At 37.8% G+C, this 17,923-nt stretch overlaps 1 protein-coding gene across 2 annotated transcripts in view; it reads left to right on the forward strand.

The window, feature by feature from the left end:
* Nucleotides 1-17,374, forward strand: part of SLC26A4 (solute carrier family 26 member 4) — a 58,155-nt gene extending 40,781 nt beyond the window's left edge. For both annotated transcript variants that reach the window (XM_055420777.2, XM_055420776.2), the window contains 7 exons: nucleotides 3,945-4,037; nucleotides 5,074-5,169; nucleotides 5,802-6,032; nucleotides 7,758-7,812; nucleotides 11,445-11,590; nucleotides 13,866-13,949; nucleotides 16,030-17,374. In XM_055420777.2, coding sequence (XP_055276752.1) covers nucleotides 3,945-4,037; nucleotides 5,074-5,169; nucleotides 5,802-6,032; nucleotides 7,758-7,812; nucleotides 11,445-11,590; nucleotides 13,866-13,949; nucleotides 16,030-16,053 — 729 coding nt within the window. In that variant the 3' untranslated portion in view covers nucleotides 16,054-17,374. The remainder of the gene's footprint in view (nucleotides 1-3,944; nucleotides 4,038-5,073; nucleotides 5,170-5,801; nucleotides 6,033-7,757; nucleotides 7,813-11,444; nucleotides 11,591-13,865; nucleotides 13,950-16,029) is intronic.
* Nucleotides 17,375-17,923: the final 549 nt, after the last annotated feature.

Genomic DNA, 17,923 nt, shown 5'->3' on the forward strand with positions numbered 1-17,923 from the left:
CTTTTCATCAGGTGGCCAAAGTATTGGAGTTTTAGCTTCAGCATCAGTCCTTCTGATGAACATTCAGGACTGATTTCCTTTAGGATGGACTGGTTGGATCTCCTTGCAGTCCAAGGGACCCTCAAGAGTCTTCTCCAAGAAGACAGTTCAAAAGCATCAATTCTTTGGCGCTCAGCTTTCTTTATAGTCCAGCTCTCACATCCATACATGACTACTGCAAAAACCATAGCTTTGACTAGACAGACCTTTGTTGGCAAAGTAATGTCTCTGCCTTTTAATATGCTGTCTAGGTTGGTCATAACTTTCCTTCCAAGGAGTAAGCGCCTTTTCATTTCATGGCTGCAGTCACCATCTGCAGTGATTTTGGAGGCCCCCAAAATAAAGTCTGCCACTGTTTCCACTATTTCCCCATCTATTTGCCATGAAGTGATGGAACTGGATACCATGATCTTAGTTTTCTGAATGTTGAGCCTCAAGCCAAGTTTTCACTCTCCTTTTTCACTTTCATCAAGAGGCTCTTTAGTTCTTCTTTGCTTTCTGCCATAAGGGTGGTGTCATCTGCATATCTGAGGTTATTGATATTTCTCCTGGTGATCTTGATTCCAGCTTGTGCTTCATCCAGCGTTTCTCATGATGTACTCTGCATATAAGTTAAATAAGCAGGGTGACAATATACAGCCTTGACGTACTCCTTTCCCTATTCGGAACCAGTCTGTTGTTCCATGTCCAGTTCTAACTGTTGCTTCCTGACCTGCATACAGATTTCTCAGGAGGCAGGTCAGGTGGTCTGGTATTCCCACCTCTTTCAGAATTTTCCAGAGTTTGTTGTGGTCCACACAGTCAAAGGCTTTGGCATAGTCAATAAAGCAGAAGTCAGTGATGTTAGAGATACTGAACAGCCATATGCAAAAGAATGAAACTGGACCACTATCTTGTATAACATACAAAAATGAACTCAAAATGGATTAAAGACTTGAATATAAGACCTGAAACCATAAAACTAGAAGAAAAACAAGGGAAGTTAGCTCTAAGACATCAGTCTTGGTGCTAAATTTTTGGATCTGAATCCAAAAGCAAAGGCAGCAAAAGTGGGACTACATCAAACTAAATAGCTTTGGTGCGCAAAGGAAACTATCAACAGAAGGAAAAGGCAACCATCTGAATAGAAGGAAATAACTGCAAATTATGTATCTTATAATGGGTTAATATCCAAAATATACCCAGAACTCAAACAACTCAATAGCAAAAAACCCCAAAGAATTCAGTTAAAAATAGGCAGAGGCTCTAATAAGACATTTTCCCAAAGAAGATACACTGATGGCCAACAGGCACAGGAAAAAATGTTCAGTATCACTAATTATCAGAGAAATGCAAATCAAAGCCACAATGAGATTTTCCTTCACACCTGTCAGAATGGCTATTAACAAAAAACAAGAAATAAGAAGTGTCAGAAAGAGTATGGAGAAGTCGGAACCCTCACACACTGTTGGTGGGAATATAAATTGGTGTAGGCATTAGGGAAAACAATGTGGAGGTTCCTTAAAACATTAAAAATAGAACTATCACCTATTCCAGTTCTTGCTACTTATGTGAAGGAAATGAAAACACTCAGAAAGATGTATGCACTCCTGTGATCACTGCAGCATTATTTACACTAGCCAAGATATGAAAATAACTTAAGCGTCCACTGACAGATGAATGGATAAAGAAATGAGCATGCACACGTACATGGGCACACGCACACACATGATCACTAATCAGTGATAAAAAGAAAATCTTACCATTTGTAACCACATGGATGGATCTTGGAGAAGGCAATGGCAACCCACTCCAGTGCTCTTGCCTGGGAAATCCCATGGACGGAGGAACCTGATAGGCTGCAATCCATGGGGTCGCAAAGAGTCGGACACGACTGAGCGACTTCACTTTCACTTTTCATTTTCATGCACTGGAGAAGGAAATGGCAACCCACTCCAGTATTCTTGCCTGGAGAATCCCACGGACGGGAGCCTTGTGGGCTGCCGTCTATGGGGTCATACAGAGTCGGACACAACTGACATGACTTAGCAGCAGCAGCAGCAGCAGGAGGGATCTTAAGGTTATTATGAAAAGTGAAATAAGACAGAGAAAGACAAATACCATTAGAGGTGTAGATTCTAAAAAACAACACAAATAAATGAAAACAAAATGAAACAAAAGTCACAGATACAAAGGACAGATTGGTGATTACCAGAGGGGAAGGGGGTTGGAGGTTTGGTGAAATGGATGAAGGGGGCGAAGAGGGTATTTATTGTGGTGATCATTTTGTGGTGTATATGGATGTTGAATTATTATGTTGCATATACAGAACTAGTATAGTGTTATATACCAGTTTTATCTCAATCTAAAAATTTCTCATGGTGGGGAGTAGACCTACCATGAAAGAAAGTAAAGAAAGAAACAACAAAATAAAGAAAACATGAATTTTAGCAACAAATAGTTTTTAAAAGCAAAGAAAAAATTTTTTTTAGATATTAGATACTGAATCTAAAATTTCAGTAGCTGCTACTTCATTTATTTTCACAATCTTTGGCGGTTGTGTTGAGCCAGGTGCTGTCAAGAGCTAGAAATGATTCTACGATGCTCTGAGGCAGGGAACCCCTGGTGAGCTGGGGGTTCTGAGTTCTAGGCTCTAACTTGTGGAGACCTTGTCCAAGTCAGTCAGCCTCTCGGCGCCTCAGTTTTCTCATCTGAAGGGGCTGGATGAAAATTGCTATGATTCCTAAAGGGTAGAAAGGTCCATGATTCTGTTAGGTTCACTTTTTGTCTGGCCACCGTGTGTCAGGGTAAGAACAAGCAAATGACGTAATAGGCTTCAGTTCCTGCAAGTCCCTTAGATTTTGCTCCTTTCTTCCCCCCTCACTATTTTAAAATAGTTGGGGGAGATTGGGAGAAGGCCAGTCATATGAACTTGAGTCATATGAAAATATATCCAATTCATATAACGATTTGGAGCCTCAGTTTCTTTTTTTCTTAACTTTTTATTTTGTATTGGGATATAGCCGATTGACAAACAATGTTGTGATAGATTCAGGTGAATGGCAAAGAGACTCAGCCATACATATATGTGTATATATTCTCCCCCAAACACCTCTTCTGTCCAGGCTGCCATGTAACATTGAGCAGAGTTCCATGTGCTATGGAATTCTGGTTATCCATTTAAAATATAGCAGTGTGTACATGCCCGTCCCAAACTCCCTAACGATCCCTACCGCCTGCATTCTTCCCCCAAACCAACAACCATAAGCTCATTCTCAAAGTCTGTGAGTCTGTTTCTGTTTTGTAAGTTCATTTGTATAATTTCTTTTTAGATTCCACATATAAGGGATGTCATAGGATATTTCTCCTTCTCTGACTGACTGACTTCACTCAATATAACACTCTCTAAGTCCATCCATGTTGCTACAAATGGCATTATCTCAATCTTTTTATGCCTGAGTAATATTTCATTGTATATATGTGCTACATCTTCTTTGTCAATGGACGTTCTCTGTCGATGGACAATTAGGTTGCTTCCATATCTTGACTGTTGTAAACAGTACTGCAATGAATATTGGGGTGCATGTTTCTTTTTGGATCATGTTTTTCTCTGGATCCATGCCCAGGAGTGGGATTACAGGGATATACAGTATCTGTGTTTTGGAGTCTCAGTTTGTTCATCTGGAAATTAGAGGGCTGAGTAATTGCTTTCGAAGACCGTTTCTATTCTGACCTTCTCTGTGACTGTGGAAGTTCAGGAATTTATGTAACTCTTTCTCCCAAGTGCGATCTAGGCCCTATTCAAGGAAAGTTGAGTGCCGCGACCTAGCTCCTTGGAACAATTCTAACTCAGCTCCTAGCTGAATAGCCAACAGCTTAATTGAATATTTAAATGATTTAAACTCAATTTTTTTTTTAAATGCTAGATTGAAGAACTTGAAGGTGTGAAGATTCTGAGATTTTCTAGTCCTATTTTTTATGGCAACGTCGATGGTTTAAAAAAATGTATCAAGTCCACAGTAAGTATTTTATCCCTAGAAATTTGGTTTCTAACCACCTTTGAGACTTCATTCATTTTACAGGTATTTATTTGCCCTATGCCCTGTTCCCTTTGTACAGGGCATTAATAATTATAACACCCTTGCCCTCAAATAACTTTTAATCTATTAATATTTGGGAACAGGAAAAAACCAATAATAACACATATGTTAAAATTCAGGTAGCAATAATTGTGCTGGACAAAACCACAAGAGATGTTTCCAGGCAGATTCTGAGTAAGTTCCAAATAATAAGTGTAGATAGTAAGTGTTAAGATTTCATGGAAGGGAGCAATCCATGTCAGGTGGACTGACCAGGCTTTGCATGGCAGTTGGGCAGAAGGAAGGAGATTAATGCAGGGGTTTGGGAACTATGTGAGCTGAGAGGAAAATGTGGGAATGTATATTGGATAAGGGGTGAGAGGCAGTTGGAATAAAGGGTAAAAAGTATAAGTGGGTTATATAAGCAGGGAATTCTGGTCTTGAATTCTATGCTATGCTTTGAAGGTGGAATTTGTCTCTAGATCAGTGTTTTCCTAAGGTTCAAAGGAATGTTCCTAAATTTTGCAACAAGAGGGCTTTGTTATGTTAAGGGAATTTAAGACTTAAAGCTAAAAAGGTTATTTTTTGCTGTGTTTGTTTTTTTTTTTAACAGTCTTAGAGTCTTCAATATTCTACCACCTTTCCTGAGTCTCTGGAGAAGGAAATGGCAACCCACTCCAGTACTCTTGCCTGGAAAATCCCATGGACAGAGGAGCCTGGTAGGCTACAGTCCATGGGGTCCCAAAGAATCGGACACGACTGAGTGACTCCACTTTCACTTTCCCTGAGTCTCTGGGTGGGTGGGTGGGTTAGGATGGCCTGGTAGTGGAGACCTCCATCAGACCTCAGAATTTCTTTTTTGGCAGGATATAGAAGGGAGTAATACTGCTTGAGAAATAGCCTTTCCAGATCAAAACAGACATTAATGAGCATTAGAAACCAAATGTTCTAACTAACATAACATTTATTTCCAAAGGTTGGATTTGATGCCATTAGAGTATATAATAAGAGGCTGAAAGCACTAAGAAAAATACAAAAGCTCATCAAGAAAGGGCAATTAAGAGCAACAAAGGTAAGGCAACGTCATCCTTTCCACTCTCCCTCTGAAATTCTCTCATTTCTCAGATGACATTAAAGCAGTTAGATTGTCTAAAATTAAATGTACCCTCTTTGGTACCCAGATGTGTACGGCAGATGACACATGTATGTTAGAGAACAGCTGAGTTGTTCTTTTAGGCAAGAGAGACTGGGAAAGAATAAAATGACATCAACAGAGCTCCTTGGAAACACAGGGTGTGATTTATCTTCCTCTTTCATGAAATAAACCTTATTTTTACTGAAAGGAACAAAACAAGTGCTAATTCAATACAAGAAAATTATTCACAATAGAAGACAGTTATAGGTTCACAGACTTTTAGAGCTATGGTATTACCTTTTATTCAGACTTTCCTGCCAATATATCTCTTGCCTAAGTTCCACCATCTTCCAGAAATCAAGCATTTCCTGGCTCCACTGCTCTTCCATTTTTCTTCCTAGAGAACATCAAAATTTGGGCTGAGGTAAATCTTATTCCCTCAGAGTTCATCCTCTTGATGTTTTGCTTACCAAGGAACAGTTTGTAGGACTGTTAAGTCATTTTAGATTAATTGTTGAAAGACATCCCAGCTAATTGGTAATTAAGTTGGCAATGCTTTCTTTGTTTAGAATGGCATTATAAGTGGTGCTGGTTCATCAAATAATGCTTTTGAGCCTGATGAAGACATTGAAAATCCAGAAGAACCTGATATCCCAACCAAGGAAATAGAGATCCAAGTGGATTGGAACTCTGAGCTTCCAATCAAAGTGAATGTTCCCAAAGTGCCAATCCATAGCCTCGTACTTGACTGTGGAGCCGTCTCTTTCTTGGATGTTGTTGGAGTGAGATCATTGCGTGTGGTAAGGCTCTGGCGTTTTGAATTACAGATTTGGAGCTTTGGTAATAGTAAAACGATGTGGGTTTCCTGGTCTTGCAGAAGGGTAACTGATTGCATGGGTCCTGTAATTTTTCTAGGGGAATGCTTTTGCAATGGAATGTATTATTAAAGCATGGGTTGCAGAGCTGGACTCCCTGGGCTTGAATCCTGGCTCTACCACTTATTAGTGGTGTGACTGTGGGCAAATCGCTTAATCTGTCTGTACCTCAGTTTCTCCATCTGAATGTGGGGATAGTGATGGTACCTCCTTCATAGGCTTGTTATGAGGATTAAATGAGAAGAATGAAGAATGTCTGGGACATGGTCACCTGTCAGCGTGTATTACCGTTTGTTATGTTTTCTTTTCCTGAGAATATATATGACATGGAATATGAAAAGAAAAATGGGCAACATTTAAGTATTATGTTTTTATCTGTTATGTGAACAGCAGCAGAATGAGAAACACAGTAGGGCTGGAAAAGCCAGGCATTATCAGGGTTAGATCTGCAGGAAGTAGGCCAGACATCTAGGCAGTCAGAGTTGAATGAAGAGAATGTGGGACAGAAACGTTCTTATCAGAAAGCAGGTATGCAAGCTCAAGTTTAGTGATTCCTTTAACAAATAGATGTGCAGTGCCTCAGATGTGCCAAGCACTTGGCTGGGGACCAGAAACTATTAATAATTATGAAGTAGCCATAGTTCCTACCCTCCTGGGACTAAGCGATCTAGGGGGCAAGGCAAATGTTAAATAATCTTTTAAATAACAATTGTATTAAGTTCTCAAAACAGACTAACTGGATGTCAACTTGACCAGGAGTATCAAGTTTAAGTGAAGCCTCATGTAGGGATCAAGAGGATTGGGGAGAAAAGCAGGCAGGTTCAAGTCACTGACAATAAGGTTTATGTAATAATATCGAACTACCCTCAACTGAGGTTTAACTTAGCTGGGGCTTCTTGTTGCTTTCAAATGCTAAAGTGACAATTTTGAAAACTCCAAACTTTATACTCGCATAGAGGTCTTGATATTTTTTCTCCAGAAAATGTAGGCTCTGTTTTATTATTGTCCATGGGTCTTTTGTTTTGTCCATTGGTCTTCCGTCTTAATTCTTTTAATTAAACATTTTATTTTGACATAACTGTAGATCCCCATAAAACTATAAGAAATAATACAGAGAGATCCTCAGAACCACTTACCCAGTTTCTTTCAGTGGTAACATCTTGCAAAACTATAGTGTAAGAGCACAAACACTATACTGACACTGCTGCAGTCAAAATACAGAGGCCCTGGTTTTTGGGTCAGTGTTTACACCTGGTGTCTGGTGGCTGCATATCCACAGCCATATCTCTTCCACTCAGAGACATAAACTCATACTCTTCTCGCCAACCAGCAGAGGTTGCATTAGGAAGCCTCCTTTATCCTTCTTTCCTTCCTTCCACAAATATTTATGAAGCTCTTGTGTGCTATCCAGTGCTGGGCTATTGAGCACTGGATGTTGCCACCTCTTGAGACATGGTCTTTTCATCCTAAGCATCATCACTGTATGTTGAAACTTCGGTGGTTTTCCAATTTCCAACAATGAGCTTTCTTCAGACTCCTGATTCACCATGAAAATGTTCAAAGTTTCTCCTGAGCAAGCAGTTGAATGCTACTGAGTTATAGGCAGGTAAAGTTACTCATTGTTACAAATTCTCCTTTTTAAATTTTTAGATTGTCAAAGAATTCCAAAGAATTGATGTAAATGTGTACTTTGCATCACTTCAAGGTAATTGCATATATGCATATCTATCTATAAGACTTTTCTTTAAGCCTTTTCTCCTACCTTGGAATGTGAGTACATAATGTCCAAAGGCTTTTTTTTCCAAAAACTATTTTCATTGTGGTAAAAGAGATATAAGACTTGCGCTTTTAGTCAAGAATACAGCTAATTCAGTGGCATTAAGTACATTTACCGTGTTGTGCAATTAATCACAACTATCCTTTCTTGCTTTCTTTCCTTTTTTTCTTGGTCAGTATAACATTTATTACTGAGATATTTTGCACTATTTGCTTCTGTTTACATCTTTGAGATCCAGTGTATATTTTATATTTACTGAACATTTTTTGTTGCTGTTGTTACTGTTTTTTTTTATTGAAGTTTAGTTGGTTTATAATATTATATTAGTTCCAGGTATATAGCATAGTGATTTAGTATTTTTTCAGATTATAACTCATTATAGGTTATTATAAGATAATGGCTATAATCCCCATGTGCTATACAGGATTTCCTTGTTGATTATCCATTTTATACTTAGTAGTTTGTATCAATTAGTCTTGTCCACCTAATTTGTCCTTCTACCTCCCTTTTGGTGACCAGGAGTTTGTTTTCTTGCTTTTTTTTTTAAGGTTTTTAATTTTTTTTTGATGTGGACCATTTTTAAAAGTCTTCATTAATTTGTTACATTATTGCTTCGGTTGTTTTCTGTTCTGGTTTTTTGGCCATGAAGCATTTGGGATCTTAGCTCCCTGACCAGGAATTGAACCTGAACCCCCTGCATTGGAAGGTGAAGTCCTAACCACTGGACTACCAGGGAAGTCCCATAAGTTTGTTTTCTATATCTGTGGATCTGTTTCTGTTTTGCATACACATTCATTTGTATTTTTTTAAGACTCCACATATAAGTGATATCATAAAGCGTGTCATTCTCTGTCTGACTTATTTCACTAAACATAATATTCCTTAGGTCCATCCACATTACCACAAGTGGCAGAATTTCATTCTTTTTTATAGCTGAATAATATTCCATTTCATTTATGCCACATCTTTTAATCTAATCATCTGTTGACGGGCACTTAGATTGTTTCCATGCTATTGTAAATAAAACAAGACCTAATTAAACCTGAAAGTTTTTGTGTAGCAAAGGAAACCATCAACAAAATGAAAAGACAACTTTCTGAGTGGGAGAAAATACTTGCAAATTATGTGATTGACAAGGAGTTAATACCCAAAACATATAGACAGCTACAAAGAACAAATGCTGGAAAGGCTGTAGAGAAAAGGGAATGCTCCTAGACTGTTGGTGGGAATGTAAGTTGGTGCAACCACTATGGAAAACAGAATGGAGGTTCCTCAGAAAACTAAAAACAGAGTTGCCATATGATTCACCAATCCCACTCTTGGGCAAAACTATAATTCAAAACATATGTGCAGCTCTGTGTTCATAGCAGCACTATTCACAATAGCTAAGACACGGAAGCAACCTAAATGTCCAACAGATGAATGGATAAAGAAGATGTGGTATTAATACATAAATATAATGGAATACTATGCAGCTATAAAAAGAATGAAATAATGCTATTTGCAGCAACATGGATGGACTTAGAGATTATCCTACTAATTGAGTAAGTCATAGAAAGAGAAGTACTATATGATATAACTTGTACAGAATCTAAAATATGACACAAATGAAACTATCTACAAAACAGAACAGATTTATAGACATAGAGAACAGACTTGTGGTTGCCAAGGGAATGAGGGGTGGGGAAGAAATGGGTTGGGAATTGGGGTTAGCATATGCAAACTGCTATGTATAGAATGGATAAACAATAAGGTCTTATTGTATAGCACAGGGAACTATATTCAATATTCTGTGATATATATATATATATAAACTGAATCACTTTGTTGTACAGCAGAAATTAACACAACATTGTAAATCAACTATACTTCAATAAAAAATATTTGGAAAAAATACAGACAGCTCATACAACTCAATATTAAAAAACCAAACAACCCAATCAAAAAAGTGAGCAGAAGACCTGAACAGGCATTTTTCTAAAGAAAACATACAGATGGCTAACAGGCACATGAAAAGATGCTCAATAATGTTAATTGTTAGAGAAATGCAAATCAAAACAACAATCAGATATCATTTCATACCTGTCAGAATTTCTGTCATTATAAAGTCTACAGTTAAAAATGTTGGTATGATTTAAAAAAAAAAAAAAGTTTTTTTTTTTAAAGCAAAACAGAATTTTAGATTTTAATCATATTCGTAGGGTTTCTAAGTCTTTGTTTTACAGAATTGCTTGTTTGCTTCGGCTGTCTCCTCCCCATCTCTGCTCTGGAGGAGCTGGGACAAGTCTGGAGTCCAAACAGTTGTAATTTTGTATCTTGGTGTCTGTTCTCTGAGGGAAATATTCCCTTCCTTTGTTAAGATTCCTGAGGAGTTACTATTTTTTTTTCTTTTATAATAAAAACAAACCCCACCTCTGTCCTTAAAAAAAAAAAATGTTGGTATGGATGTAGAGAAAAAGGGCACCCTGGTACATTGCTGGTGGGAATGTAAATTGGTAACACCACTGTGGAAAACAATTTGGAGGTTTCTCAAAAAAATGAAAATAGAAGTACCACTGGATCCAACAATTATACTCCTCAGTATATATCTGGAAAAAAAACAAAAACACTAATTCAAAAAGATTTGTGTGTCCCAAAGATCACTACAACTAACTATTTTCAAAAATACCATTGCCACAAACAGAAACTCTACCCATTAAACAATTATTCTGAAGGTCTTTTTGAATCTAGAAAGATTACTTCCAATTTGTGTCATAGAGCTGGTAATACCTGGAAACCTATGTCCTCTTAGCAGTGAAGGATCAATGGGGAAAAAACTGTCCTGGGGAGAGCAGAGCTGGAAATGACTCACATCCCTGAGGACTAGAGGAAATTTCAGGGCACGAATCTGTGTCTGTCAATGTACAAGTAGTGTATAGGAATAGTAGTGGTTAGACTGAGTTCTCTAGGAGCAGAGCCTGAAATAAGGATTCTCGCACAAATGATTTATTAAGGCAGTACACTGGAAAATTCATCAAGGACTGGGGGGAGCAGGATAGGGCAGGAGGAGAAGACAAAGAGATGGCTTCAGAATCTACTTAGCTTGGTTTCACAGGGAGAATACCTCAAGAAGAGCACCAGATGGTTTTCTTGAGGCAAGGGGGCTGTCCCTTTTACCTCCCGATCAGTCCAGCTGTGGCTACGGGTCACCCAAGGGAGGGGGTAAAACCTCTTAGGCCTTCTTCAGGTGAGACAGTCCCCGTTGGCCAAAGAATGTTCTTCAGAGAAGGGTACAGCTGTGAACTGTTACCAGCCAGACTCACAGCAGCAGGAGAATGGGTTCCCTGGAAAAAGAGATATGGCTGGGAAAAAAGACCATCTATTAATACCACAACCAGTAATGGCGTCACCATTTCATGTGCTATTGGAAAAGAAACTGACAGAGCAGGATCACATTCTGGAAATGAGGAAAAAAAAAAAAAAAGATGTAAAAGGAGGAGGTTCCAAAACTTAGCATTGGTTGATGTTATAAAAATATCTTTTCCTAGAGACTGACTCAACATTATCTCTTTCTTTTGAAGATCATGTAATAGAAAAGCTGGAGAAATGTGGTTTCTTTAATGATAACATCAGGAAGGACATATTTTTTATGACTGTCCATGATGCTGTCCTCCATCTTCAGAACCAGGTGAAATCTCAAGAGGTTCAAGATTCCATTTTAGAAACGGTAAACATTGAAACTTTCTATATACATAGCTTTCCTAAACTACCATGATTTCTGTAAATGGCAGAAAATTCCACAAACCTAAATTTGAATCCCAGTCCAGGGAAGTTTTTAAGCCACCTGCTTAACTTTTCAGAGCCTCAGTTTTCTCATCAGTAAAATGGGAGTGAAACATTCTCCTTGCTAGGTAGATATGAAGACTAAATGGAACAGTTTAGAGGAAAGCACCTGGTAGAAACTAGTACATTATTAGTTCCACAATGTAGGGGTTTACTAGTATAAGTAGGCAGTAGCTGTAATGACTTTTAAGAAAAAAGGCACCAAATCTTGGATCTTCTGTGATTTGTATGTAAATGCAATTTAAATTCTCAGCAGTCTGTAAACTCTTATCAGTATTTTTTTCCTTTGGCCGCACCATGTGACTGTGAGATCTTAGTTCCCTGACTAGGGATTGAATCTGTGCCCCCTGCATTGCAAGTGTGGAGTCCTAACTACTGGACTGCCACGAAATTTTCTATCAATGTTTTTAAATAGGATTCATTAGGTTATAAATTATCTTTGAAAAAAGAAAAAAAAAATTGAAAATCACAAATCATCCTAGAGTTTATTCTCTGAAAAACAGGATAGACCCTGACTTCCCACAGGCCTCCTTATTTTATCATTTTTCCTGTAAAATACCCAGGACAGCTGAGGATTCTGATGTGCATCATTCGGCTGGGCCTACTGCTTAATACAAGAATGTCATCTCTCATGGACTGGAAACGAAAACAAATGTCTATAAAAATGACAACAATAATAATTATTCTGATAACACAGTCCACTATATTTTAAATTGCTTCCTTTTTTTCTAAAAGTAGGATAAGTAGATTCTTAGTGTAGATTGAAAGTTACTATTTGAAGTGAAACTAATTTAGAAAACAATAGTACATTATTCAATTCACTTATTGTTAGCAGAAAGATTGTTCTACTTAATGCTGTTGGAGAAAATACTACTTCTAAATACCAAGATGTGGATCTTAAATCTAAAAAAAAAAAAAAAGGCGCTACACTCAAGATGCTCAGCTTTGAAAACCTGTAAACATTTTTAAAAAAGACTAAGGACTTCCCAGGTGTCTAGAGGTTGGGAATCCACCTTCTAATGCAGGGCATATGGGTTTGATCCCTAGTCGGGGAACTAAGCTCCTGCATGCCACGAGGCATCTGAGCCCTTGTGCCGCAACTAGAGAGAAGCTGCTGCTGCTGCTAAGTCGCTTCAGTCATGTCCAACTCTGTGCGACCCCATAGACGGCAGCCCATCAGGCTCTCCCATCCCTGGGATTCTCCAGGCAGGAACACTGGAGTGGGTTGCCATTTCCTTCTCCAATGCATGAAAGTGAAAAGTGAAAGTGAAGTTGCTCAGTCCTGTCCGACTCTTAGTGACCCCAGGGACTTCAGCCTACCAGGCTCCTCCATCCATGGGATTTTCCAGGCAAGAGTAAGAGAGAAACTGGCAAGCCACAATTAAGACCCAATGTAGCCAAATAAATAAATTAATGAAAAAAAAATTTTAGTATAACTGAAAATTGACTTCTTGTTTTCCTCGTAGGTAACAACAACAAAGCAGGATAGTATAAAGAGAATTGAGTTATTTATTTGTGAGATTAAAAGTAGCTAAAATGAAATGTTACTCTTATCTTGACAAACATTTAGAGTTGTTTTGGGAATATGCTTTATGGGTAAGACAAAGTCCAGATTGTTACTGGTTTCCTCTGTGTGTAGATTAAATTACACATTATGGCTTAAAAGCAGAATTTTCCTCAATAAGCTACTTGGTCCATAGATGTTGGTTTCTATCTCCAATAAAATTAATTCCCATTCAATTCAACTTGAGACTGTTTATTGTCATCAGTCAGGAGCCCTTCACTTCGAGTTCCCTGAATGTTCAATGCTTTACTAAGTGCTCTTAGCTTGGTTATTGAAAGAAAATGACCATTGACTGCAGAATCATTTAGGCCGACTGGATGACTTGCTAAGTGTACACTTCAGAGGTTGGGGAAGAGAGTTGCAAAGGAAGTTAGACAATGAACTATACCAGTTCACACTTGAATGTGAAAAAAATGGTGGAGGGAGAATTCTAAGTGGGAAATATGAAAGAACAAGAAAGCTGAAAAGGATTTTGAAGTATGTAGATTTTAGATGAGCGGCACCAGCAAAGCTGCAAATCATTTTCAGTGAAGAACCAGGTAGGTTGATGCTATTAGGCCTCTATATAAATAGTCTCTGTGTTCTCTTTGTCAAGATCACCCTCATCCAAGACTGTAAAGATCCTCTTGAATTAATGGAAGCAGAAATGATCGAAGAAGAACTTGATATCCAAGATGAGGTATGATCATTATTTTTGTTCAAAGAAAAGAATTTAAATTAAACAGAATAATACTTGTAGTATTAAAAAATTTAATAAAAACTATCCAGGGAAAATAATTTAAAGAAAATACCAAGAGGGTAAAATGGAAAACAAGGATTCTCCATCGAAGACATTAAGTACTGGGGGATGGGGAGGTGCCTTTTGCCCCAAGCCTTCAGATGTGATCAGCAACTGGAAGCAGCCAATACATTTGTCTTGATTTTATACCTACACTTCTGCACACTTTCTCTTTCAGAGACCTAAGACCAGTGGGATAGGAGAATGGTGAATGGAGGGAATTTTTAAGCCAGGAGTTTCATAAGCCTCAGAAATACTGAGTTGGCCAAAAAGTTCGTTCGAGTTTGCCAGCTCTTAGGGACAAAACCAAAAGAACTTTTAGGCCAACTTAATTGTATGTGAAGAGTAGGAACCTCTTCTTCTGACTGATGATGGTTTTAGAAAGAGACTGATTCAAGTTGAAAGATGTTTCAAAATCAAGTAGCCCCACATCCTCAGCTCTGCAGACATCCTTCCTACCCCATCTCTAAGGATATTCTCTCAGTTTTTGTGTGAATGTTTCTAGACATTGGCAACTATTAGCTTTTCAAGGGGGTTTGCTACACAGCTCCAGGTTGTCAGCTGTGCTTACAAACTAGATTCACCCTTTCTCTAAGAATCATCCAGTGGACTGAGATCATTCCGGTTGCTTTCTTTGAACAGTCCTTAAATATTTGAGAGCAGCTTTCATGTTTATAACAGACTCTACCCTGGGTGATGACTGAGCGACTTCACTTTCACTTTTCACTTTCACACATCGGAGAAGGAAATGGCAACCCACTCCAGTGTTCTTGCCTGGAGAATCCCAGGGAAGGGGGAGCCTGGTGGGCTTCCGTCTATGGGGTCACACAGAGTCGGACACGACTGAAGTGACTTAGCAGCAGCAGCAGCACCCTGGGTGAGACTCCTGTTCTCTTTACTTTTCCTCACAGATAAGAAATTTGTTAGTTCTTCCCTGAACAAGAAGGGGATACAAAATCCAAGACGGGGTCAAATATAATGTCCCTTGGTCTCATCAAGATATTTACATTACTGTGACTTAAGAATGGGTTTAGTTTCATAACAGCTACATCAAACTTTTTGCTTCTATTGAGCAGGGGTCCACTAAAGACTTGAGCATTTTCACATGAACTGTGGTCTAGGTGGGCACCCCATTTACAGTGATAGAATTGGTTTTGACCTTAATGCAGAACTACGTATTTTCTGCTAGATTACAGGCAGAGAAGATTTTTAGGGAAGAAATCACTAAGTAAAGTGAAAATCAGGGGTTCTGCATTTTAGCGCATCAGCTTAATGAGCCCAGGAATGTCATTATGAAGTTGTGAAGTCCTTCCAGCTTACTAGTTTATGATTAAGCCTATGGGGGCAAGTTAGTTGAATGAAAACTCATATATCACAATTGGAACTTAAGAAGTTGCCACGCTACAGAAATATTTTTGATGCCACATAAAAGCATCATTCAGGTAGGGCTCCTGTAGATAAGGGAACTGTAAAGCAGAGTGGTTTTAAGGGGCTGAACTTTAGACCAACAGACTTAAGTGCTGGCCCTGATTCTGCAACTTACCATCTGAGTCAGTTCAGTTCAGTTGCTCAGTCGTGTCCGACTCTTTGCGACCCCATGAATCGCAGCACGCCAGGCCTCCCTGTCCATCACTATCTGAGTCGCCTGGGACAATTTAGTTATCCTGACTTCATTTTAGCTTCTTCATGTAAAATAGAAATAATAAGTTACAGAGTTGTGACCATTAATGGGTACATGTAAAGGAATTAAACAGTCTTGTACATAGTAAGTGCTCAAGAAATAGTAATGATTGCTTTTAAACTATATCCAATTAGTGTATGATGAGGTACAAAATTAAGTTTTTACCCTACTTTTATTGTGGTGCTATACGCCTGAGTAAATGTAAGCAACCAACACTACAAAGACATATTTGCAAAAGAGATTAGGTAGACTTAAGGAGAATTCTGTTGCATCAATACTGTTTCCCCCTTGCTTCTACAGGCTATTCGAAGACTTGCTTCCTGAAATTGAGCTCAGGAGGTCACTCTAAGCAAAGACTGACTGCATGGCAGAATTTCCCCACCATGTAATTCTATGCAAATATTTTCTGCATTGACTATTTTCTTTGAACTTGAAACACTCATTCTTTTTCCAGTAGACTTTTAAAAATCTTTATTTTTAACCTCTTAACCACTGAAAGAGAAGCACAAAGATTGTTTCTAGGCTTTATTTATAAAATGAGTAGTTTACTTCTAAAATGTGCAACATGGTCAAGAGCAGTTTGCAGGATCTGATGGAACCATGCTGCTGCTCCTACAACAGATTTGCTAGGAATGTTCATGTGGGTACATGTGTACTTCTGTGCAGCTGGGGTAAGGGTCACCCAACAGCCTCTGTGGGCAGGTGAATTAGGAACGATTATCCTTTAAATCTATTTCTGATTGACCTTGATACCTATGAGCTGCTCTGATCACAGCATAAGGTCACAGTGAGTAAAGGCTGAGATAGAATTATTAGTGTACTTATCAGTAAAGGTCTTTAGAAATCCCTTTTGGTAAATGCATCCAAAAAGTTTTAAAAATACAAATTTGGTTAATGAAGTATTACTATATGTGACCAGATATGTAACTAGAATAAAGGAAATATTTACTTAAAAGCTATAGAATTGACTCAGAGAAGTGAAGTGATAAGATTATTATGGTTTATTGATATCATTTTTCTATATAATAAGCAAAGCTCACAAATAAGATCCAGTAAAAATATATGATACACTATCTTTAGTTGAAAAGTGCAGTTTTAATTTACCTTAGTTTATAGAAATGAGCATTGTGTAGAGTATATTTAAGTATGGTCTATTTAAAATCTAACAGAAAAATTGTGTTATTTTGAACAAAAAGCAATTTTAATATGTTCATAAGACCATGGTGACTAAAACAAGTTTATATTTTTTGTTAAAATGTTAGCAAGAATGTGAAGTATGTGAATTTAACTAAATTCTAAACACCTTTAAAAAAATCTAAAAAGTGAACTTCTTATGTGTATATATATGTGCATATTGATTAAGACAAAACATTCTAAATGAACTCAGTATCAAAGGAAAAAAGTTGGTTTGGAATATACACATTGAAAATATATGTTTTTAAAAATCCATATGTTAAGCCAAAAAATATTTTTTACTTAACCTTTTCTGAGGGCCAACAATTTTCTAGGCTTTGTGTATAATATATTGGCTTTGGTCCTGTGGACTGGTTGCATGTATTTTACACTGGACTGAATGAAGTTGTACTTCATTTCTAGAGAAAAATACTCAGGTTTTCAACTGAGATAATGTCTTAACTTGACCGAGAATGGTATTGTATCTCTGGCACAGATGTGTGGAGTTCCCAAAGGTGTTTGGCTATCCAAAGGCAGCATATCTCATCTCTGGTTTTCTTCTTAAATATAATCAGAAATAAAGTCTCTATCTACTTCTGAAGAAATGTCATTAGTGATTAGATCAAATTGGCTGACTAAAAAGCATCGTTCTCTTCCTTCTACCCCCACTACATATTAGAATTTCAGTGAGTTATAGTGGCCTATGATGTTCCAATAGTCTTTGATGCTCATGAGTTATACTATCTTTAATTGATAGGGAACAGATTTCTCACCTAGTTGGGTACAACATAACCAGGATTGTAACGTTATCTCATTTTTACAGTAATACTTTTCTATAATGGCAACAAGTCATAGCTCTAAAGACTGAATGTTATAGTCTTGCAGAAAATGGATGAATACCTCTGTTCAATAGAGGAAATATGCACTGCTCTCTCTTTTCTTTTTAAGTCAAAGGAAATACCAAAGTTATATTTTAAAGGCTAGAGTTTTGTAAGATCTTGAGTCCATTTGTGGCTATATG

The sequence above is a fragment of the Moschus berezovskii genome, chromosome 3, assembly GCF_049115385.1.
Source record: "Moschus berezovskii isolate FMDL1 chromosome 3, NW_MosBer_1.0, whole genome shotgun sequence".
Lineage (NCBI taxonomy): Eukaryota > Metazoa > Chordata > Mammalia > Artiodactyla > Moschidae > Moschus > Moschus berezovskii.